General features: G+C 44.4%; 2 protein-coding genes across 6 annotated transcripts; one reads left to right on the forward strand and one right to left on the reverse strand.

Annotated features, from left to right (window-relative positions):
• Positions 1–121: 121 nt before the first annotated feature.
• On the reverse strand, positions 122–6382 carry dap3 (death associated protein 3). The gene is made up of 13 exons (XM_020110651.2): positions 6123–6382; positions 5987–6028; positions 5295–5408; positions 5055–5156; positions 4825–4933; positions 4640–4732; positions 4404–4534; positions 3444–3524; positions 1841–2005; positions 1683–1742; positions 1502–1591; positions 453–570; positions 122–362 (listed from the first exon to the last, which is right to left on the reverse strand). The coding sequence occupies exons 2-13, from the start codon at positions 6023–6025 to the stop codon at positions 277–279; spliced, it is 1188 nt and encodes a 395-aa protein (XP_019966210.1). The 5' UTR covers positions 6026–6028; positions 6123–6382; the 3' UTR covers positions 122–276.
• A 1839-nt stretch (positions 6383–8221) lies between these two features.
• LOC109633377 (histone-lysine N-methyltransferase ASH1L-like) lies at positions 8222–24405 on the forward strand. 5 transcript variants are annotated; one of them, XR_011245919.1, is made up of 14 exons: positions 8222–8873; positions 12267–13157; positions 14045–18179; positions 19648–19996; positions 20181–20354; positions 20443–20537; positions 20620–20693; positions 20794–20839; positions 21052–21092; positions 21187–21257; positions 21349–21543; positions 22001–22092; positions 22189–22334; positions 22416–24405. XR_011245919.1 is itself a non-coding variant. In XM_069537614.1 (14 exons), exons 2-13 carry the CDS (start codon positions 12471–12473, stop codon positions 22318–22320), a joined length of 6078 nt encoding a protein of 2025 aa, XP_069393715.1. In that variant the 5' UTR covers positions 8222–8873; positions 12267–12470; the 3' UTR covers positions 22321–22334; positions 22416–24405. The 5 variants fall into 5 exon arrangements, 1 of the variants encoding a protein (XP_069393715.1); XR_011245922.1 differs by having other exon boundaries at positions 20095–20354; positions 21349–21530; positions 22416–23323; XM_069537614.1 differs by having other exon boundaries at positions 21349–21530.
• Positions 24406–24666: the final 261 nt, after the last annotated feature.

Here is a 24666-nt window from a genome sequence, read left to right on the forward strand (position 1 = left end):
TCCATCTATCCATCCTAATGCAATTAAAGATTGTAGGAAGATGTTCATAAACAGAACCACTCAAGCAGAAAAGAAAAATATACAGTTTTACAGTGAATTTGAAATGATCAGGAGAGAAATGTTCAGTACACATTTTATTATCAAAGCAACATACATGCATCATAATTTACAAATGATAGACGTGGACATTGGTAAGTTTGTATATTCCCAGGACACTGATATCTCTGTGTGATGTTGTGTTTCTCTGTGTTTGATGATTTCAGTCTGTCTGTGACTTCATAGGGAGGAACAAATTCTTTCCATCATGGTTGGATTTCTGTTGCTCAAAAAAACGAGTTCTTTCTTCCCTTCCTCTGTCTGACCTGATGGAAAAAAAATAAATCAAAGTTAGTCGAACAGTGTCACTTAAATTATTACATCATAGTAAAAGCATCAATGTCACTGTCACTTACTCTGTGGATGCTGCAGCCATTTGCGGTCTATATAGTAAAGATAACAGCTCTCAAACTCCCTCTCGCTGTAGTTGGGCACTGACACCGGGATAAATGGGTCCATGTTGTCGAAACCCGTCTGGTGAAAAAAACAGACAGGAGGTCAAAACACAGGAAATCAAACCAGTCGTCTTCATGCAGAGACACATCGTATGTTTCAATAGCATATAAAAGGTATGAATGAATAGAAGTCTAAATGATTAACACTATGCAATAATAACATCCATTTTTATTTAGTAAAATGTTTTTGACCCTTCTTTCAGTTTTATGGTTCAGTCCTTGTCCTCCATAAATGGAAGCGACAGCGATGGATTTATTGGTCCATTAGTAAATTGATCTAGTTAGATGCAGCAGACATCAGATAAATATGACGGCAATAAATAATCTTGTAAAAACCCACTGCGACAACACAATAGCACAACACTCCCAGCTTTCAGGCTTTTAAACTGAGCAAGGCAGACAGGATGAGGACACACTGACGCATTCAAAATCTTAACCTAAGCTGGGCTCTGATCACAGGAGTTGAAAAACAAAAAGATTTTGAAATCGGGTTGCATCAGGGATATAAGCAAAATATCCACAGACATTCTTCTGTATAATCTTAAACCCACAGAACCAGATTAGAGAATAATATCACTCTACAGGATATCATTAAGACTATTGCTCCAGAGGCAGCGAGGCACACTAACGTCTCATGTGACCTCATGGAGACGTAAACACAATGGAGAGCGGCTTGCAGCAACAACTGGCTCTAATGCTAACAAGCAGGAAGAGAAGGTAAAAAAAGGCTGATGTCACAATAATGTTTTCTGTTAATATTATTGTGTGTTACACTAAAAATCATCTTTGGCCCCAGAAGCCTGATAAACGGAGCGGTGCAGTCATGAGGTCAGAATTGCAATTTCCTTATTAATAACCAGAGTTAGTAACGAGAAGGAAAGATGAATCTACAGTCAGATCTTGATGAGAAGTTCTATAGATAAACGTTGTATGATAAAATGACCTCTGACCTCTCCCAGCAGCTCTTGAGGCAGGTAGGCAGATTTAGAAATGAAGAGAGACCCCGTCTGAGACACAGTGGTGATGATGGCGCCTCCGGTCTGAGAAAAGAGAGTCCGTGTTATGGAAACATAAAGAAAAAGTAATATTCTCATGTAAGTATGGTCAATGCCTTTAGTGTGTTCTTCTCACCCAGTCATTCTTCATCAGCTTCCTCAGGTTATAAACCAAAGTCAGCTCCTCTGGCTCCACCTGATGAAACAGAAACACATAAAACATCCTGTCTGTGGAAACATAGACGGATGAAGACGAGGATGAGGCATGACAGGATTGCAAATATGTTTTCTCACCGCGCTCTTATCCTCCTTCTTTATGGTTGATCTTCCCCAGAGGGCGTTGACACCATCTACAGCCACGGCTAAGCGAAAGTTTGACTCCGGCTGGCCACTTTGTAGCCTCAGTTCCTTCATCACTGCCCCCACAACATCAGTGCTGCTCTTCACACGAGATATTCCCTGTGGTAAGGACACACAATCAAAACCTGATACAATAGTGACAATGCACAACTCTCAGCAGGAGAAAATCTGTGAAACAGAGTTATGGAAAAGTAGTTATGTAAAAAATCTTGGACATTGGAACCACCTGAGCAGGTAACAGACTGACCCTTGTGACAGCTTGTGGACAAAAACCAGTAGAAAAGCTTAGGACTGAGTAGACCTGAGGCCTGTACTATGAAGCAGGATTTGCGGTTATCAGGGAACTTCCAGTTCAGTTCAGGGTTTCCACTCCTGCAAAGCTTGTTTACATAGTGTCAGGGTAAATCACCATGGTAACTTATCCTGAACGGCTAACATGCTCCAGAGCAGGTTAAGTTAGAGATAAGAGATCAACCAGTATAGAAGGTCTGCCCACAGACCAATCAGTTCTTTTGAAACATGACATCAGCGTTCTTAGAGAACAATAAATAAGTAAAAGGATCCGGTGGAGCTTGATTGTTAGAGGGATTGTTCTCTGAGGAGGACAAGTCTTAGAGACCAACAAAATCCTTTAACCTACTTTGATTAGTATCTTAATGAAAGCTATAGACTCTCATCATTTACTTGTGGGAGTTACTGATATTGATGTAGTGGTTGTGTTAGCGGTGGGATAACCAGCCATAGTTTTATGCTCTTATCCTTCCCTTTGGTTAGGTTCATCCTATAAGATTAAATATTTATTTGGAATGGGAAGTAGACAGCTTACAGATTTACCTTGACAGCCCCTATCCCTCCCTCAGAGAGGGTTTAATGAGCATTGATTATTATGTAGGAATAAAATGAAAATTTAGTCCTCAGTAAACAGTAATTTATTGCAAATTGGTTTAATTTTAAGCCTCTAAAGGCCAAACTGTTTAATACAGATGCTAAAACCAGAGATGTGAAACAAAGTCAGTGAGAAATAAAATACCACAACTGTCAGTCTAACCTGCTTTGTCTCATATTGTGCTGTCAGATGGCTGATGATATGAGATCTAACCACATTAAAAGCCAATACTGAGCTCACAGTAACAGCATCACCTAAAAATAAACCCACTGACAAACCAGACATAACCCGGCCATGTTGATGTCTCAAAGTGTTCTTTATCTTACAGCAAATCAGAAGTTTAACAACAGCAGAGAAAAAGGAGAAATCCACAGGCTGCACATAAATTTACTGCTCTTTCTGCCATTGACAGTGTGCAGTACAAAAACATTGTGCTGATCCATCACCCTGCTCAGTTCATCGGCTATCGATCAGCACTAAGCACAGGCCAGGTGAAAGATGAAACTTTAATGACCCCTTTGGGGCAGCTGCTAAGGCAGAGAGAAAGAACAGCAAACAGATAGAATTAAATCGTGGAGGGTGAGATAAACTACATCTCCTACTGCAAAAAAACAGATACTGAACATGCAGAAAAATAAAGAGAGCACTCACCTGATCCACCAACTGACCCAGTGAACTCCCCTCCTCTGTGAACTCCCTCTTTGTCCACACATAACGCTGCTTTGTCTTTATCTGGGAGGGAAACAGCACAATTTCACTCACTATTTTTATACTAACAAGGTTTCCAGTGTTTCTTTCACCAAACATTTGAAATGGAAAGTAAGGCTTGTGTTATAAATCGTACAATTATCATTCTCATAAATGTCTCAAGAATTTCCAAACTGCACAATGGTATCTTTCTAATGGCATTAATTGCATGTGTAAATATGTTTAAGACTGTGATTAAATCAATGGGGCCAAAGTAAACACTCTATATAAAGTACGAGAGTAAAGAGTAAAGTTAACATCCTAAATTGTCCAGAAACATTATCGGATCAGTCTGTAATGTGGCTGTTTACTTAATTACATATAAGACAGTATTTTGATTAATATGTTTCTTACAGTCATTTACAGGTTATTAAAACAATTATTCCATATATGTTCTTTTTTTACAAATACATTTTTTGTGCTGAATATTCAAACAATGAACCTGAATTTATCAAGCTGTTCTCTTAGTACTGAGAAACTGTATCTAAAACTTTTCTTTTCACATTTGCACAAGAGTGGATTCAGGAACTTTCATCCAGCAGTTTAATTGCTTTATCTGTCTCAAACTATAGGCAGAGACAGACTGGTTTCATCTGCTGTTTTATTACAGCGTGCTAATACCAGGATCGTTGAGAAAGAACTAAAACATAGAGAGATGTTACAAACTATGTATATCACAAGGACATTTCTCTTAAAATGTACAAAGAATTGAAGTAAGACTCAATTAAATATATTTAAGACTTAGTGCCTCATATTTCAACATATTTAAGACTTTTTAAGGCCTAAAATTTTGATTATTGAAAATACAGAGTGTCAGACTCTGCAGAAACCCTGATAAAGGCACACTGCCCAACAATTGTTTACCTTTGAAAGGAACTGCTCATTGGTTATTTTGAAATCGCGCAACCATTCCGCAGCTTGTAATGGTTGGTCAAAGCGAGAGCTCTTAAAGGACGAGGGCAGCAGCTCTTTACAGTTCTTCACCCACAGAAAGCCTGTATTAAAAAAAAGAACACAGAAAAGATGTAGAAGGTTAACTCCGGAAACTCTCTGTTTACCAGGCAGCAGCAATGAATCATGTGTTACTGTGTTTGTCTCACAGTCAGGAATGTGCAGCACCAGCCACCCCTGTGTGTGGCAGAAGTGGACTGTGTGACAGAGAGACATCGTCTTCCCGCTGCCCCTCAACCCGTCTGAGCAACTCTAATGTAAGGTCAACAATCAGATCATCAAATCACAGAGGTTGTTCACTCTTCTGTCTGTGTGTGTTTGCTTTTAAGGATACAGAATAAATATCTGAGCGCCGGTTTGCTGTAGTCTGCTTTCTTCAGGTAAGAGATGACCTCCAGAGCCGGCTGCCTCACCATCATACAGGCTTCATTGAACGTCTTCACCTACAAAACCAGGCATTAAATCTTGTCGTCATTGGAAACAGTTGAACAAAGTCACCACAGTCTTTATCTATGTAAAATAAATCAAACTTGTGTTTATGCAATGACACAAACAAGTTCCCACCTGTTGTTGATAGCGCCAGGGGAGTCCATGAGGGAACGCAGTGCTGATGTGTGCGGAGGGCAGAGTGTAATACTGTCCGATATGTTTCTCCGACTGAAATTCCTGGAAATGCAGAAATAGTGAAGAATTATTAAAAATAAATACTGCTACAAACACATATCTGATGCAGGCAGGAAGTTTAACGATGTGGTCAATGTCTCTTAGCACCATGGTGATGATATTCACCGTCTGAATACTCACTGGATTATTTTCCTGTGTCCTGAAAACTGAGAAAGGTTCAGGTTCTGAATCTACAGCCACAGACTCCAGCTGCTGCGCACATCCAGAGGTGTGAAGGCTCCTAACATGTGTCACCTGGAAATATTCAAAAAGAATTTTATATTTGACAGGAAATGCTTTAATTTCAGAGACTGAAATCAGAGAATATGTGTCAGTTTATCCTCTTAACTTAAAAAATAGTAATCGATAGTTTTTCTATATATCATCTCATCGATTAATCAGTTCAGCATTGTTTGAGTTATACTTAATATTCCTTATGATCATTTTAATAGTTACCAAACTACAATTTCAAGAAAAGGAAATGTATTTTGACCCATAAACACACTGTAATAATTAGAAAATAACTACATAGGCTATATGATATATAATGATTGTTTTTATATGATTGTTAAATGGTTATAAAATAATAATTATATGTATAATTTCAGTAAAATATTTAATTAGCAGGTTTCTTGACAGACATCAGCTCATGTCCAATGATCACCTGCTACATTTTCTTCCTTTAGCTGTAAACTGAGCAGCTGGTGCAGGTTACAAAGATCTACACGTTATTATTATTGATGCACAGAGCAGGTTATATGCTATATATATAATATATATATATTTTATATATATGACTGAGTGCAGCTTCCTCTTGTTCACTGTGACCTCACCGTTTGCCGTAGTCTGAAGGACAGTCTGTGCAGCGCCATGATCTGAAGCCCAGAGGACGACATGAGTTAAAATCTTGAGACAGACACAGAAACAACTACAGGTGATGATGTGTGTGTTCACACTGACAGCTCTCACCTTGGGTAACACACTGTTAGCTAACAGCTAACATCAGCAGCGTGAGCTCGTGCACACGTTCAGCCGCGGTTCACTTCCGTAAATCTTCACCGAGGAGAACTTCGGGTAATGTCACAAAGACATAAACCTCCTGTGGTCAGGGTTAAAGCTGGAGGTAAAAACCTCACAGCGGCAGGAGAAGTCGATATAAGTCAAACAGCCAGAGCCGACATGGGCACCGCCATCATGCAGCCCACAGCAGGAAGTGACGAAACGCTACCAAGAGTCTGTTCAGCCAATCAGGTGCCATGAGCCAGGTGACGACAACAGAGGAAAATGGAGTTTGACATGTTTCGCCTGTAATAACAATAATACCAGTTATAATAAGAATAGTAATAATAACAATCACCATAATAATGATAATTGACTGATGACAGCTGTATTAAGTGGAGATGTTCACTAAAACTAAAGCTACTGAACACTAAACAAGGCTGTTTTGACTGGAGCCCTGTGAGATTGTTGTTTTATATCTATTTTTACTTTCTAACACAAATGCCTATTTGTTTTTTTTCTTTTGCCTAAATGTAATAAGTTTGTAAATCTGTTTATGCTTTTTTATTAGTTGCACTATGCTATGTCTCTAAATATATGAAAACTAAGCATTTCACTTCAGACTGTGCTGTGTGGGAATCTGTGATACAGATGAATTCTTTCAAATAAACAACTCAATCAATTTCAAAACGTGATATGTGTCATGAAGTTTCTTTTTGTTTTAAGTGTAGCCTCAAGAGCCTTTTTTATTTCTCAAGTTTTAATTTTATTAGAGCCACAGGTCGATGATGGCTAATAATAGGGTTTGTACTTGAGCAACTTAAATCCTAGGGACCTGCAAGATCTATCTTGGAGAAAAACCCTAAATCGATAATTAATGCTTTAATACTTTTATTTTCAGGGAATAATGCCCTTAGATTATCCATATTCTTAAATAAATTGTTTATTTCATTAAAATATTTTGTATCTATTGGGCACACTGAGCCTGTAAGTGGATGTTTACCGGGTAACATTCATTCGTGTGAATTTAATGGGGAATTTGGAGGTTACAGAGCACATATGATGCACAGAGCACAGGAGGAATCTGGGGCAAGTAGAGACCTAAAAGCATGAGTCTTTGTCCTGGGACCCCATAGTGAGTTATTCTGGTCCTGTGCACAGACAACAACAACTACACAGCAGCAACAGAGGTGTTACTAGAATCAGAACAATTTAATAGAGACCACACAAACAAGTTGATGGAATTCTTTTTAGGTAGATGATGCAAAAGCTCATGTCGACAATAAAAAATTACAAACACTGACATAGACAGGGGTGTCAGTACACAGTGCCACTGGATGATATATGGACAAGACAATATCCCATACAGTTACATAGTAGAAGAAGAAGAAGAAGATTTACTTTTATAATCATGTTTTTTACACACTATTACATGCATACATGAAATTCATCCTCCGCATTTAACCCATCCAGTTGGCACCTGTCGAAACATGCACATGCATAGGGACACACATAGACAGATGCCATGTACACACATATACTGGATCGGTGAGCTGCCGTTGTCAGAGTAGTGTTTAAGGTGCATGTACATTATGATTGTTCTTGGAAAGTACTGCTATAAGTACTCAATACCACTAATTATAACAACAATAAATAAATGTTCTATATTCTTCTACTTATCCTTATAATGATATTATTGCTTCGATCATTAATGTTTATTATTACTTTATTCTAATCTTTAAAACTAGAATGAGTATGAATACTAAAAATAGGCAATGTTTTGTTCACATCGATCACATTAATTTAGTTATTTCAAGTGCATGAAAAACTTGCACTTGATCAGTCTTTTCTGTGAAACTGACACACGATGATCAGATTAACTTTTTAATAAGTGCTCAGTCCAGAGCTGCCCCCCCCCCCTTTCCTCCCCTCTCTGCTCTGAAGCTCCAGTTACATTACACCATGCAACTTTTCAGCTGCTCTCTCACAATCCCTCCAGCCAACCTATTTTAGCCAAGTCGTCGCCATTTTATTAAGCGTCTAAATAGCCCTCCCCGTTCGCCTGTTATGAACCACAACGAGATCCTGTGCCGTGTTCACCGTTTAATCTCGTCCTCTGCCTCTGACCACATGAAAATGGCCACGCAGTTACATTCCCGCACAACCAGGCAACCTCTCTCTGCTCTGGTAACCACACACACACACATACACGCACGCACATATGCACACACGCACGTTGCTGCAGCCTTCAGCTGCGCGTCGTCCTGACACGTTAACAGCCTGTGCGCAAATACGCAAGCGGCACAATCTGAGCCATTACTATCGCGGGCGGGAGCGACGTAACTTTCCCCGAGAGAAGAAGAAGAAGAAGGAGAAGAAGAAGTGGTGGCAGGACAAAAAAAAAACAAAAACCCACAAGCAGCTCCAGTGTAACCAGTCCGCCACCTAGCTGCAGAGACGCGCCGACTGTCGACTGTATGATTATGAAAACACCCGCGCCAATGTTGTTGCACAGCGGGCTCCGCGCTCAGATGGCTCCGAAGCTCGGCGTTAGGAGGTGTTTTAACCTCCGCTGGCCTCACTTATGCAATCAAAGCAACGTGTAATGCACCAGGAGCTGTCGGCGCGAAGAAGAAGAGGAAGAGGAGGAGAGGAGAGCAGGACAGCAACACCTTCACCTCCTCCTGCCTAAACGCAGTTGGCTCCGGGACGCGCTCTCGGGTAAGTAGCCTACGTAGCCTTATTACGGATTGTCATGGCAGTGCGCGTGAATGTGTGCAGGCCTGACATCAACACAACCAAATCACTGGAGGTTACGGGGATATGTTTTGTGTGTGTGTGCATCCGCTTTGCGCTAATTTTATCCCTTGTTGCTGAGTGTATGTATGTCCCCCCCCCTTCTCCGTGCCTGGTAATATTTCTTATTTCAATGTTGCTGACACCAGCAGAAGAGCCAGCAGAGGACAGACGGGTAGAAGAGAGGGAGAGAAAAAAGGAGAGGTGTCTAGGGACTAATCCACAACACAAACCCTGCAAGAGCAAGCACATTTTCATGCTACGTACACCGCCCCCCCCCCCCTCCTAATCCACTTCCATGTTGAGTTTCAACGTGCAACTATGAGTGTGTGTGTGTGTGTGTTGAGAGAAGCTCGGATGTGCGATGTATTTCTTGATGGAGGTATAGGAGTGACGACAACAACAACACGTGCATGTGTGTATCATTTGTAAGTGCGACAGCAGAGTGATTTTCAGCGGGTGCGCAAAGTCATCATGGAGAAGGGAGCTCCTGTTGACGTGCTCAGTAAACCAGCGAGAGGCTGCTCCAGTGCGGTTAACACCCCCACTGCTGCCCGTACTGTATCTACAGTAGCAACATCAGTCAGCCTACGCAGCTGCGACCTGGGTACACAATGTACGACCAACACACTTTTAATACACCAACTAATGTGTGTGTGCCTGCGTGTGTGTGCGCGCACGCGCGTGTGGTCCAGGTCTGTTTACTCAGTCACATTATGGAGACTTGGCTTCCTTCTTCTAATTCTAAGGTGACATGACTTAAGGTTCAGGTTAAGTTTAGGTTAGGGTAAAGGTAAGGGTTGATGGTAAGGCAAGTTAAGTTAGGGTTAGAGGACGAGGCAAGGGGTTATGGTTAAGGGCTGGGGTAGGGGGTTAAGGTTATGGTTAGGGGACAGGCCAAGGGGTTAAGGTTAGCATTAGGGGATGGGGCACTGGGTTAAGGTGAGGGTTAGGGCACAGGGCAGGGGTTTGGATATGGAAATTAAAAAAAAAAAAAAGAAGATAGGTGGGTTAATTGGTTCATATACAATCCAAATTAGGTTCGATTAGAGTAAGGGTTAGGATTAGGTTTGCATGTAGGGTTTGGATTAGAGTGAGGCAAGTAGTAGCCTAATTACAGATAAGGTTAGAGTAAATCTCCAGCAAATGACTTGAGACTTGTCTTCCTTATGGGGACAAAAATCAAGTACCCATAACATAAATCGTTAAATTTCAAGGTGAGGCGTGCGTGTGCGTGTGCGTGTGTGTGTGTGTGTGTGTGTGTGAGGAGGAGGGAGACTGAAGTGCGAAACATCCTCGTACATATGGAGCATCACCTACTGTGTGAGGCTTCATGGTTCATATGTGAGATGCCAACACAGCAGCCTGATTTCCAGGGGGCAGCGCGGCCGTGCTCCTGCTGTTGTCAGGCAGATGACTATAGTGCTGTAGTTATTGATGATAACACCGTCATGGGATGCTGATGTTGGCTGGAAATATGGTGGGCCATTATCATGATTTAATCGTCGCCTCAGCGCTGCCAAGGAGCCAACATGGACTACAGTGTCAAGTCCACCCATCATCCTGTCACTGGGAAAAGCTTCTGCTCTAATGTTAGAATAATTCTGAGTTATGTTTCAGAGGTATAGCTGTAGAGAGTATAAAAAGCTATTAGTATGCACTTTGACTCACGTTGAATGGACTTGTCCTTTTAGGTTTGCAAACCTGCCACTCTAATTCTGTTTTTAGAGTCACTTTGCACAATTTGATCATAACTCGTATGACTCCAGCTTCTCCTCATGCCCTGATTCCTCCTCAGTTTGCACCTCTTAATACAGGTCAGGCTTCTGGAGCAGAGGTCATGATAAAAAGTGGCCGCTGTGATTTAAGAGGAACACTGTCCATCTCTGTGCTAATTTTTATTTCACTGTGAGGAGGAGGAGGTTTGGCCTTGGAAATGCTTTCCAATACGGTTGCATAACAGCAAGTTATTGAAACAGATGTTGATTTGAGCTCAGTGTGACTCAAGGAAAAAAGGTTTGGGTGTGGGGGGACCAGGAGGCACGAGAGATAGCCCACTGAGCTCTTGAATGAAAATATTATCCAAGATGCTGTTCTAAGTTTAAGGGGGCAGATTGACGTGTTGAGAGACAGATGAACTATTTCATAAGAGGCTCTCAGGAGCAATTTGCAGGAATGCTTGGCAGGGTGTGTTTGATTAGAAAACGGATGAGTGTCTTTCTAATGAGAGAGAATAATGAAGGAAGTATGACAGGAGATGCTGCTTCCCTATCCCTCAGATACGTTGGGTCGAAAACTGGACTGAACATGGTGCGAGTGAGAGTGAAAGTTTTCCTGGTGAGGAGAATGTTATTTTAGGGTGTGTTGCTCTGCTGCAATGTCACATTAAAAGTCCATTTACAATGGGGTCAATGAAAAGCTTACTTGACTTAGAGGAAGCAATGGGAGGAGGAGGAATTTGCACTCCTTTCCAAAAATAAGTTTTACCCTTTCCTACGGATTTGTGTTACCACTACTGAAAAAGGGGGGAGGAGGGGAACGGTCGGACCGTGAATGGAGGGATTTAGGCAGGAGAGGAGAAAAAGAACGAAGCGGAGGAGGAAATATGGTTCTGATTAACATGGATACAGTGCATGAGTTGACCATTTTACTGTGTGGTCTACAGGGAGAGAGCAAGAGGCAGAGTGGATGGGACTAATAGAGAATGCATGCAAACGCTTTCTGCCAAACATGAAGAGGGGAGTTTCGGAGAGAAAAGACAGTACAGCAGAGGGAAGGGTGGGAGGAGAAGTGCTGGTGGGAGTAGCTGAGAACAGAAGGCGCAAAGGCAGTGGGGAGAGGAGGGGAGGAAACTGGATCAAGTGTTTGAATTAGTCAGGAGCTGATTGATTGATATATTGATTTGAGAAAGAGGAGTCAGGGTATAAAGGTTGGAACACAAGTAAAAGTGTAGAGGTTTAAGGAGCGTTTGCTGCCGTTGTTTATGGATTATTGGAGAAAAATATCTGCCGGTGATTTTGAAAGAATGTGAGTAGGTCTTTCTTTCCCGTTAGTGCCGACATTCTGGGAAACGGCAGCGTTGATTGGCCCCGTGGGTTTTCTGTGTGATGAGATCATCTCTGTGGACACACACTTTACCACCTCTCTACAGCTGCCTGCAGGAAGGGGACTTTCCCCTCCATTCTCGTACTGCTGCTATTCTGCATCTGAGCTCACTGAAATGACTAATCACTGGCCTCTCTATCTTTCTGTTTCTGTCTGTCTTTCTCTTCTCTCTCTCTCTCTCTCTCTCTCTGCCTCAACCTTACTCCCTCTCAGCTTGAGCCGAAAAGAGAAGAGAGAGACCTTGGCTGGATGAAGACACCCAACTGCTCCGGCTGTTTTAGGATATCCTTTTGGCAATCTCCTGACCTAGACCTGCATTCAGCTCATTGACCCTTGACCCCATCAACTTCACCAAGTACATTTGCGTGTTATACTGTGCACCCCACTGCATCCTGCTTCTCCCCCCTGACTTCTCTGATGGACCAGAGAGTGAAGGGGGGAACCCCTCCATCTACAATCTCCACTCTGGACCCCAGCTCTGCTCCTGAGGACTCTGAACAGGACCGAGTGGCAGAGAAAAAGAGAGGAAGAGGTGATGGGGAGAATGGAGATGTGGGGAAAAAGGAGGAGGAGAAAAAGGGAGTAGGAAGGAAGAGAGAAGGGGACAAGGGGGCAGTGCTGGAGTTGCTCATCGAGGGGCGCTGTGGAAGCGCAGGGCAGCAACAGCTTCAGATCTCTGGCAAAGAGACCAGCTGCCCTGAGGGGAATGTGCGACTCCGGATCGGGCTTCAGGCCAAACGCACCAAGAAACCGCCCAAGATCTTGGAGAGCTACGTCTGCAAACCCACCATCAGGACCTATCAGAGACAAGGCAGGGGGGGACTGCCGAGGGGGGATGGTGAAGGGGGAGTGGGGCAACAGAGTAAAACCAGCTCTACCCCAGATGAGACAACCAGAGAGCAGCGCTCAAGCTTGGATGCTGTCCAGACCACATCCAAACAAACTGCATCTGCTGCTTCACCACAACTGGCATCATCATTATCCTCGTCATCATCATCGTCTTCGTCATCGCAGCCACTGTCATTATCATCAACATTTGCTGCAGCTTCCACCCCAGCCTCAGTCCCTGCCACTGCCAGCCAGGGGACAAAGTCTGCCAAACAGGTAAGTTAAGGACAAAGGCAGTTTTTCTCACACACGCACAGATTACTTCTTGTCAGCTGCTGATATCAAACCTGTTATTAGCTGAAGGTAACTTGAAAAATGTGAAAAACTAAGAGTTACAGGTAGTGAAGGCGTTTAGATGTAATGGGATATCTGTGCTGTAGCTCTGTTTTGGTTTTTATAGATAACTATGGCGCAAAATCGGCCTAACTATATGCTCAGTAATAATAAGGTCAAATAAGCTATTGTCACAGCGCAGCACATTTAAATAAACACACCTATAAATAGGACAACAGCACGGCAACCACTTGGAGCTATTACAGACATTGGTCCATCAGTCCTTATGACAATCACCCAAGGGGAAGCTTATTGCTTTAGCTGCACAAACACCACTCAGACTGCAGCATACCAAAATTACAGGACAAGTATGAAATGTCAAGCCTTCTCATCTGTATTAGTGGCAATTTATAGCTACCAATAGCACAGCTTTCTCTCTCTCTTTCCCTCTCTGCCAGGCTCTCTATATCTGTCCCTCTCTTCTATTTTTACATCCCCTCTTTTCTCTACCTGCTCTCATTTATCTTTCACTCCCCCTTCTGTCCCTGTCCCACTCCCTTCCTCTCTGTTTCTCTGCCTTTGTATTTCTCCTTTCTGTGTCAGCCCCATTCCTGTTTCCATCATCTCACTCTTTCCTTCTCTACAGTTTGCCCTCTTTTCTCTGCCTGATTGAGTCATTTTGTCCTCACTCTCTTTTAATGGTCAGACAAAAACAAAAGCGTTTCAGTTATTGTCTCTTCCCTATTGTCCTTCACTGTTGTCAACAGCAAACTAATGGATGTCACAGCCTTTGCTGTCGATGACAGAGATTGTATGTTTGCATTCCCCAGGTTCCTACCAAACTGGCCAATAAGACGGAGGTGAATTCAAATGGCTCATCTGAGAGAGTGAAGAAAGAGAAGCTTCCTAGTGTCAATGGCCAGCCTGTTCCTGCAGGATACAAACCCTGCTCACCCACAACAGACCAGACAGCTTCAACTACTCCTTCCACCGAATGCATCCAGACACCTTCTGCATCGGAGACCAGGAATGAAGGAAACGCCACCAAGAAACATAATGGCTTGGTACAGACAGCGAGACAGAAGGGTCTATCAAATGGGAAATGCTGTGCCGACATTCTTGGCACGTCCTCGTCATCAAGAATTAAAGTTGGAAAACACAGCAGTTCTTCCTCTGTTTCTTCCATGGACTCTACGGCAAGACCCCCAGTTTCCACCAGCTCCCATAAAGAACTGTCCAACAAGAGTAGGCCAGACTCTCCTTCCTCTCCCTCAGTTACCCCAAAACCACAGTCCTCTCCCGCTGTGGAGCTCTCTTCTGCCCAATCCCAAGATCAGAACTTCTCTCTTCAGACACCACTAGAGAAAAAGAGAGAGAAAGACAAGAAAGCAAAGAAAGAGAAACGGAAAGACAAAAAATCCAAGCGAGATAGGTTGGAAGCTGAAAGAGCGAAGACTGAGAGCAAAAAAGGGGAGGGCAAGAAGAAGAAAAAGGAGAAAGGGAAAGAGGGAAAATCAAGGCATGGTAAAGAAAAAGTTGAAAGACATAGGAGTGATGACATGTGGATAGATGAACTCAAGACTGAAAGAGCAAAGGCTGAGAAAAAGAGAGATAAGCTTAGTCCAGAGAGACAAAGAGCAGAAGACAATAATCCAAAATGTGGTGAAACAGTTGATAAAACAGATAAAACGTGTAAAGTACTGAATCCAGGCCGAGCAGAAGAGAAAGACAAGACAGATGACAATTGTAAGTCAGTTAAACAAGCTGAGCCCACAACAACAGGTGATGCAAGTAAATCAAAAGAACAAGAAAGACATTCAGCTGTGCCTCCAAGCCACCCCTCTTCTTCTACTCCTCCCTCTCTGCCCACCACCTCTACCCGTGCCCCCATTTCTCCCCCTTCTTTCCCCCAAGAGCAAGACAGCCGACCACTTAAGAAACGTAAAGCTAGGCGGCCCAGCTGGACCAAGCTGGTGCACCGAGCTCAGAGGGCAGAAAATCATGAAGCCGCCTCAGATTCCCAACATAATCCTTCGCAAAGTTTCCCCCAGAACCCCAAGACATCCCTTACTGCCAAATCCACTTTCCAGCCGACCGATGACTCGCACCCAACGTCTCTCTCCTTAAGTAGCAGCTCTTCCCCTATCTCTTCTGCAACCAAACCTCCATCCCCAAAGCACCCAACTTTAGATCTGAGCCCCCCTGCATCCAGATGCCCATTAACTCCTGCCCGAAAAAGGGGCCGCCCCAAATCCAGCAGCTCTAGTATAGATGAGCATCCATCTAGACTTTCACTGAATGCTATCCCAGCAGAGGAGCCTCTTCTGGGGTGTAATGGAGTTCAGAAAGCCCCTCTACTGGAGCCGAGCCCAATACTGCAGAGTGCCGCTCAGTCTCAATCCAGCCCCAAAAAGCGTGGCCGTCCTCCCAAACGACCCCTCCCTGAGGACCAGAATGGAGATGCACTGAATCCCTCTGATGATACAGGCGGGAGTAAAGATTTTCATGCTCCTGATAAGGGGAACAGGAAGCTAAAGATCAGGAGGCTTATTAATGAGATGAAGAAAAGAAAGAAGAGGAGACTTCACAAGGTAATGCTCTCTGGGTACGTTGGAAAGGAGGGAAGGGGAGGAGAGGCAGCAGATGGCGAGACCTCTCTGAGAACGTGTAAATCAATAGAGGCTACGACAGTACATACATTCTCAGCCCTGTCCTCCTCCTTTGGGAGTAAGCTGGGCCCTCAGATCAATGTGAGCAAGAGAGGGACCATCTACATGGGCAAGAGACGAGGACGCAAGCCTAAAGTCCAAACAGCTAACCTGAATTCCAACTCCCAGAGCTCTGCTCAATTGTTTACCAATCCTCCTGAAACATCTCTCTTCTCATCCAACCAACCCCAGCCTCCTGCCTCTCACCCATTTCCCTCCCCATCTCTTACCCACTCTAGTGGGGCCCAGAGTCCCTACAGTGAGGGCAGCCTGGCAGAACCAACGTCTTCCCTGCTTTTTCCTCACCCCTTCTCCCTCCCTTCCCCATCATCATCCTGTACCTCCCCGCGTCCTCCCTCCTCCTCTTCCCTCTCTCCCTTTGTAAAAAAGAGTTGTCCATGTCAGGGAAGGCATCACTTCCCCTTTCACCAGTCTACATGTAAGCTCTCATGTCCCACCCCGCCACTACATCACACACCTGGCTCCCCTGGCCACCTCAAAGACGCCACCCCCTCCCCCAGGAGCGAATCACACAGCGAAGAGACACTCCCTAGTGACAGCGGAATCGGAACAGATAACAACAGTGTTTCTGAGCGAGGTGAGATGAGGGGAGCTCGAGGCATTCTCAGGTTAGGGTCAGGAGTGATGCTTGGGGGTCAAAGACACCCCTCCTCTCTTGTGGACCATCCCTCTCCTGTCTCCTCACCCCCCTCTCATATCCCCAGACACACAAACTCAATCAGCAACTCAAGTAATGTGGAGCGGCACAGAGACAGACACCGGCACAGGCGGAGAGATTATGATTGTTCCTCTTCCTGTACGTGCTTGTGCCCCTGCCCAGGACACAATAAGTGCAGTCATTCAGACTATTATCCTTGCCTCGGGCACAATGCACTGAAGAGACAGAAAAATAAACACAAGAAGAAGCACCAGCAGTTGCACATGCAGGATCCAGAGTTTCTGGCTGAACTCGAAGACCTGATCGGTCAATTCAGCGAGGTCCACATCGGAAGGCGAAGTTGGGTGAGGACAGGTCTGGGACAGGGCTTTGATGGGAGTGGGACTTCTGCTGGAGGAAGGCGCCATCACCCCTCCTCCCATCCTCTCCGCTCCAACATCTTCAGGATCAATCTGAATGGTTTCTACTCTCCTCACCCTTCGTCATACGCTTCTAATCCCTCCTTCTCCCCCCAGCCTTTCTACCCCTGCCAGCCAGTGCATTGTAACAGGAAGCCTGATCGTAGGCAGTGTGGCTGCCCCTCAAAGTTTCAGGAGACCATTGAAAACATGGGCTTTTACAGCAGCTATCCCCCAGCCACAACACTTTACCACCACCTCCCCAGCTCCTACCAGCTTCCCTCTCCTCACCAGTATGCCACCCATCAGCCCCACCATGCCCACTTCCTCCTCAACCCTGCCAGATTCCACAGACGCAGGAGCAGGTTGCTGAGAGAAGGAGCGTTAGGAGGAGAGGTTGAGGGAGATATAGGAGGAGGAGGTGGTGGTGGAGGCCTACATCTCAGCTCAGGGTTCACACCCAGCCTTTCCTGTGGCTGTGGGAGGAGCGATCACAAACACAAACATAAACATCGTCACCGGCACTGTGAGCGAGACATGGATGATGATGAGGAGGAGTTACATGGGGACGAGGACGAAGACAGCATGGAGAGAGAGGAATTGGCCAGTTCCAAGTCCAGGTCTGGGTTCATTTTGGGGCAAGGAGACGTAGGAAGGAAAGGGGCAAGAAGAATGGGGAGCATGCTTTCCAAAGAATCACCTTGGTTGTGTGAGAATGGAAATGATTCATTTTCCTCTGCGACTGCTGCCACATCATCATCATCGTCTTCCTCAGCGGAGAGGTACAAACACATGTCTCTTACCTCACTGGGGCTGGGTTCTTCTCACCTGTCTTCGTTTGGAGGAGGCTGGGGCGGCCTGGGTCAGAGCTGGATGAAATTTGGCAGCCTGGGAGGGCCAGGATTTGGAAACTCAAACCCCAGCTGGAGGGGCTTCACTGCGGAGCAACGTACAGGCGGAGTGATCGCATCGGACGGAGAGGACGAAGATGGTGAGGACTTTCAAGAGTCCCACCTGTACAGGACGCCCCCTTCCCCAACGCACACCAACCTGTTCACATCTGCCGCCATAGCAGCAGGAGGGAGGGGCCCAAGGAGTGGATTGGCCAGCAGGAATTCAGGAAGTGAAGAGAGGTCATGGAGGAGAGATGAGCCAGCTTGGAGAGAGAGGAGAGAAGCAGGTGAGGATGCATGAATGACTTAATCTATAAATATGTGAATGAAGAGATCAATGACATATTTGTGTTTCTGCTTGTTGGATTCAAATGAGGTTATTTTAGCAGTAGTGCTAAAGTTGTTGCTCACACTTAGATGTAGTAGCACTGTTTTGAATTGTATTCGCAGTTGTATTAGCTCATTATTTCATCTCCAAAAAATGTGAATATTTAGAACACTGGCAGTCATTTCGATGATGTGGGGGATCTAACATCAACTGTGCCTACCATTGAAATACAACAATAGCAACCAAATTGTGACAGCTAGTTGAGTAAATAAGTTTTCTGCCAAGAGTCTTTTTACAGTGGCTTAGCATGACAGATTTTTATATTTGCACAGAAACGAGTGTGTGGCACCAAGAGTTTACCCAATATAGTGACAGCATGGCTTTTTCTCAGGTGTTGTGCTCACATCAAAGCCTTGGAGGGTGTCTGAGAGGAAATCAGACTTTTTATAGTCAATTTCAGACTCCTTCTGCTGTGCAGGGGAGGTGCCTAACACACACACACACACACACACACACACACACACACACACACACAAATGCAACCAGTCAGCAACTACTCTCTGTTGGAATTTTTATATAGTGTTAGAGTAGGAGGGAGCAGCATCTCGATGGGAATCTGCCAGAAAATCTTTGAAATCTTCCCGGTCTGTAGCGAACCGCACACTGTTGCAGCCCCGGGCTACCCAGTGAACACAGTCATTAGTTAACCACCAAATTGGCTATTTAAAGCCTGGCCTATCCCTCACTGCCGGCCAACAGCGGCCTATTTGACTTGGAAAAATCCAATAAGGCTCGATTGGTCAGTCTTGTCAGGGACTGTGGAAAATTGAATAAAAAGATGAACGACCTGAGGAGTGATTGATGAAGGAAAAGCATGGGGGGGTCAGAGCTGGGGCAAAGAGAACTTGTGAGGGAAGCGTGTTGTTTTTGTGGAATTCATTTGACATCAGTTCGTCATCTAACCGTCATCTGTTTTCAAGTACAGCGTGCTAGCATGAGCACAATCACACACACGTTTTGAATCTCTCTCTCTGTCTGCTCAGCCATTTGAGATTTTTTTGCCATATTAACTGAATCGGCAAAAACAATTTGTGTGCAAGAGTTTATACGTGTGCATGCTCACAGTGAAAAGTATGCATGCAGCACAGTGTGTGTGTGTGTGTGTGTGTGTGTGTGTGTGTGTGTGTGTGTACATAAATCACTTGTTAATGCATTTCCCAGAAGTGATCTGTTCAGAGGAAATGTTGTGACTCACCTAATCTGCGGCCCGTCCACATGACTAAGCCTAGACTGGCCTCACCTCACACCTCCTGCTGCCTCAATCACTGATCCACATCTGTCTCATTTCCTCTCCACCACTTACACCCCACTCTCCCCTCCTGCCTCACCCCCTCCCTCCCTCTTTCTATGTATCTCAATGACGGCAGGTTTACAAGGTGACTCAAGAAGCCGGGGGCAGCAGAAAAGTGTGCCAAGACCAGACAGTGTGGCAGTGAAAAACAAAAGAAGGCCAGGACGGCCCAGGAAGCACCCACTGCCCTTCACTGTATCGCCCCCCCCACACCCATCCGCAGCTCCCTCCATGTCATCACTCGACCTCTTGCCAGGACACAACCACAACAGAGATGGACAAGAAGTGGGAGGGGGAAAAGATGAACGGTTGCCAGAGAGGGATCGAGGAGGCGACGCGGTGCAGCAGGTGACAGATTCAGAGCTGCAGGCTCGGAGGAAGAGAGGGCGGAAGAGAAAACACGGTGACTCTCCCTGTCATCAGAGGTAAACGCTCACAATTGCATCAAAAGGGAACCTGAGCTGGTTGATTTGAAAATTCAATACAACCACTCACTATCGCTATATTAACCTATTGTTTTCAGCACTGTGTGCTAAACCAGTGCCTTTTCTTTCTTTCTCTTTTTCCTCTCTATCATTCTATCTCTCTCTCTTCATGCTTTCCTTTTAGTGTCACTGTGGATAATCCCGAGTGTGACGCCCTCCCTGAATGTTTCGAACAAACGGATGTGGACCAGGCTCCGTCACAGCCAGTAACCATCCAAAGAGAGGAGAGAGCTGATAGTCCTCCCAGGAAAATGTTTCTGAGGGCGGGTCTTTACTCAGATGATTATAAAACTACAGAGTGAGTAGATTTCATAAACAAGCTATTCTAATAATCTTTACATTGTCAACTTTTCTGTTTATTTATTTTTTTGGTATGTCTCTCCTAGCCCCCCCTCTCAAGCCCAGCAGATTTGCAGAGAGAGTTTGGAGTACACACCTGGGGAGCATGAGTACACACTTTTACCTGCTCCCATACATGTCGGTAAGTAGAGAAGAAAATGCAAACACTGCTTTACTTTGTCGCAGCTGTGATCGTCCATCTAAACTCCGTCTGCGTCCTCAAGGGAAGTACCTGAGGCTGAAGCGGATTCATTTCCAGTTACCCTACGATGTTATGTGGCTGTGGCAGAACAACCAGGTATATAGCACTACATCGTACAGAGAGGACAGAGTTAAAAGTAGATTTTTAGAGTGTAATAATTACACAGGGATGTAATTCTCATCTTATGTGGTTACAGCTTCACAGCCAGCCTGCTGTCCCACTGAAGAGGAAGCGGCGTTACTGTGAGTCATGATACCAAGGAGGTTATGTTTTCATCTGTGTTTATTTGTTAGTTAGACAGGATTAAGCAAAAATGACTGATTTCATCTAGTGAATATAGATGTGGTTTTAAAAGGGGAAGGCCATTCTAGTTTGATGACTTGTCGTCAGGTTTAGTTGATGGGTCTGATCAATTCTCTCCTATGATATCTTTCTCTCTTTCTGTTTGCCACAGGCCGACTGAAGGAGAGATCTGTATCCTCTCACCAGACGGCGGTAAGTTCATGAGGAGCAATGTCCAAGAGTGAAACTTAAATAGTTTGTTCTATAAAACTCACACGCATCCCTCCATTTGCTTTTTCTTGTACAGGAGGAGAGCTCCAGTGACATCACCAGCCTGTTCCCTCACCTCAACATGGAGCCTTTGACCAGCACTGAGAGGTATGGAGACAACGCAGGGACTCACATTTCAGGATAAAACTACTTGATGTCAGCGTGGACGGCTAATTTCTCTCCCTGTCTGTCGGGCCAGGAGCTTTGTGGTGAAACACCACGTGTTCCTCGTGAGGAACTGGGAGCTCGTGAGAGACAGACAGACCCGACTGAGGATAGAGAGGGAGAGGGAGAGGGAGAGAGATGCAGAGGGGGAGGAGACGGACTCTCGGCATCTGTCCTGCGACGGAGCCAGTGGGGACGACAGCCACATCAAGTCAGGTCCATGAAGCAAGTGTGTGTGTTAGTTTTCGTTTCTGTAGGTGTTCGTGTATGCATAGGTGGTTCATCTCTAGACATTTTCATACTGTACACGTGTATGGACTCCCTTTTGTGTCCTGTGTTTGTGTCTTTAACTTTATGTGTGTGCGTGTGTGTTCTGCTCACAGCTCGTCATCTTCATATTTGGCTTGTCTCTCCATATCACAGTCAGCAGCACAAACTAAGCAGTTTTCCAACCACAGAATTTCAGCCTGCAGAAATGTTTCCCCATTTCTGTCATCCCCTCCTGGTGTCCAAAAACCCAGAAGGCATCAACTTTCCCCATTAGCAGTGAAACCACACAGTTTCCACCAAAGCCTCCCTGACTGATTGTGGATAAGAATCAAGGGGAAATAAGTACATTAGCATAATTATAGATATGTCAGTGACTCCACTAACATACAGTCCGCTGTTTGACCTCTGACCCTCAGATCAGCCAGTGGGGGTGGAGGTGACGGTTATCAGCAGTGACCCCCTGCATCAGAGTCAGGACACCTCCAGCTCGCTCACTGCCTGCCCCTTTGTGAGTCAACAACGCTACCCACGGAAAGAAATACGTAATTCCTTTTTTATGAATGCAAATCTCCAAGACGATAAAAATCTGTTTTGCTCACCACAGCCCCACAAAACCCAGAACAGACCAGAGGAGGAGGAGGGAAGGAAGGAAAGTCGAGGGGAGGAAGAGGTCTGCAGCAGAGAACAGAGGAGGAGACGGCTCAACGATTTACTTTTGACCCTGCAGCATTCATAAGCTAACGGAGGGAGGTAAGCAGAGCAACACAAACAGGAAGAGGACTCTGAGATGTATATGCATTGTTTTGTTGATAGTATCTTGCCTTCATGTAGGTGGGACCACTCTGCAAAGGGGACCAGGCCCACCACCGGACAGACACCAAACTGATGTCACGGCACTGCTATCAACAGTGGTAGTGCCGCAAGAAAGAAAAGGAGAAGAGAGCCGGAGAATCACAGAGGCTGAAAAATGCCAGAAAGACAAATCGCACATGAACAGATGAGTGTGTTGAACCCAGTGCTCTGAAGGGCATCACACCAAGGATGAAACCATGGCAACGCATCTTTTGTCCAAGGGATGAGAGAAGTGGAGAAAGACTGTCCCGGATGGAGAGAGAGAGAGAGAAACAGACCAGCTGAGATGAATTTGCACTAGTGCTGGATGAACAAGCACACTAAAGACTGTATGTATGCTGAGTGGACACACTATAAATGCACACACACATACACTTTGACTGCTCTTACTTCAGCACCTTAAGCAAACTGGGAGAGAGACCTTTGCTCACAGATTGAAAGTGGACGTATGTAAAGTAATCAGAATTTCGGCGAGACGAGGAGCTCAGAAACTGCCCCTGGGGGAACTAAAATGTAGCCTGGGCACCTAAGTAGGTCAAAATTGAACCCTCGTTTTTGCTTGTTAGGCTTTCAAAGTCACATTGCACCTTTGGGAAAACGACATGAGAAGAAAGTGAGCCAGTTAAAAATCTGTTGAGGCAGTGTTAAGGGTTTTTTTTTTTCTTCACTTTACCGAGACAGTGTCTGCTATGTACCAGTGAATAGGCAGGGGAGGGGGGCGGGCTTAGCGATAGGAATTTTGGCCTCGCCGCAAGAGAATTTCTAATGAGGTTTTAAGAAAGAAGTTATTTTTGAAAAGAAAAAAAAGAGAGATGGCAGCTTGAGAACTGTCTCCAGCAGAAATGGACAAAATATATTCATGATAGGAATGTTTAATTGTTATTGACTATTTTCAGTATTGCTTCCTGGGTGAGGGAGGGAGGGAGAGGGGTGACAAAAGTATAAAAAAAAAAAAAAGTGTGTCTGTTTACTTCAGACTGCCTTTGAGAATGTTTCGCTCTTTGCTCCAGAGCATTGACAATCAGAATGTCGTCGGAGGGGGAGGAAGAGAAAGACGAGAGGAAAGGGAATGAAAAACGGATTTGCCCCCAAAATGCTCTGTAGAAGTGCCATGTTGTCTTGTGTATGTACCTAAGTGAACTCATGCAGTCTTTAAAAGCAATATCTCTTCTGATAAGAACTATATAAGGACTTCCCTTTGTTATGTTTCTTTTTTATTTTTTAAGTTGTGAATATTCGAAGTTGATTATTCTGTACAGATGCGTTGTAGATTGTTTTCATCTTAGAAGCATCGGCCGAGTAACCATAAACGTTTAGTTACATGTGAATGTATATAGAGAGAGACCTGTTTTCCTTCTATCTGCAGTAGCGTGTAAAATTAGTATTATACCTGACAATACTATCTGGATTATACATAAGGGTTATAATCAAATCTATCATTTACTAAGATGTTTTTAAAGCAGATATACAGCTGACCAATATATCAGACATTTCTCCTTAAAAATGACTATGATTGTATATGATTTTTTTGTAGAATTACATAATTTCTTTTTTTTTAGCCGAGCATACTCCTTTTTTTAACTGGTCAGACAATCAGTGACAGTGAATTAGTTTTTCCAGTGTTACATTTTTCGCTCTCTTTTCTGTAGTGCGGCTTCTAGTTACAAGCCAAGAAAGTGCAATTTCTTTGACTGTTTACATATCGTACGTATATTTTTCCTCTTTCCTTTTTTAACTAAGAGCACTACGTTATTGCCAGTGGATGATTAACTTTATAGCAAAGGTACACACATACAGAGTTATTTATCTAGTTTGCATGACATGTAACCTTTGCCTGTTGCCTCCGATAACGTGCATCTGAAAACAAAACATCAAGAACAGTTATAACTCAACGCCATAGAATGTCAGCTCAGATGTTTCGCCTCTATATCCATAATAATAAAAGCATTTTATGTCGACTAGTACTAAACCCTGCAGAGTCTGCGTGTCAGTTACAGAACCTCCTTCCTGTTTTGTGTGTGTGTGTGTGTGTGTGTGTGTGTTTCTGGTGCAGTGATGTTAATCAGCTTGAGCTAACAGTGCTATCTAGTGGTGTCAGATTGTATATCTCACCCCGTGTTGTCCTCCATAATGACCCACAATGGAGGACACTGTCAAAAGAACCCTGTTACAAGATGGGGGAGGGCTGCAGCTCACCCTGGGAGATTTATTCAACTCATTCTGCCCTTCA

This window comes from Paralichthys olivaceus, chromosome 13 (assembly GCF_024713975.1).
Source record: "Paralichthys olivaceus isolate ysfri-2021 chromosome 13, ASM2471397v2, whole genome shotgun sequence".
In the NCBI taxonomy this organism is placed as follows: Eukaryota; Metazoa; Chordata; class Actinopteri; order Pleuronectiformes; family Paralichthyidae; genus Paralichthys; species Paralichthys olivaceus.

What these genes read in the sequence shown, in the direction of transcription:
- dap3 (XM_020110651.2), bottom strand. Translation starts at nt 6,025, where the DNA reads ATGGCGCTGCACAGACTGTCCTTCAGACTACGGCAAACG. An exon ending in CCTGGCGCTATCAACAACAG is followed by an intron (nt 4,934 to 5,054) that starts GTGGGAACTTGT and finishes CTGGTTTTGTAG; the next exon opens with GTGAAGACGTTCAATGAAGC. An exon ending in AGAAGGAGGATAAGAGCGCG is followed by an intron (nt 1,743 to 1,840) that starts GTGAGAAAACAT and finishes CTGTTTCATCAG; the next exon opens with GTGGAGCCAGAGGAGCTGAC.
- LOC109633377 (XM_069537614.1), top strand. Translation starts at nt 12,471, where the DNA reads ATGGACCAGAGAGTGAAGGGGGGAACCCCTCCATCTACAATCTCCACT. An exon ending in GACTCTCCCTGTCATCAGAG is followed by an intron (nt 19,997 to 20,180) that starts GTAAACGCTCAC and finishes CTTTCCTTTTAG; the next exon opens with TGTCACTGTGGATAATCCCG. An exon ending in CGACAGCCACATCAAGTCAG is followed by an intron (nt 21,531 to 22,000) that starts GTCCATGAAGCA and finishes TCTGACCCTCAG; the next exon opens with ATCAGCCAGTGGGGGTGGAG.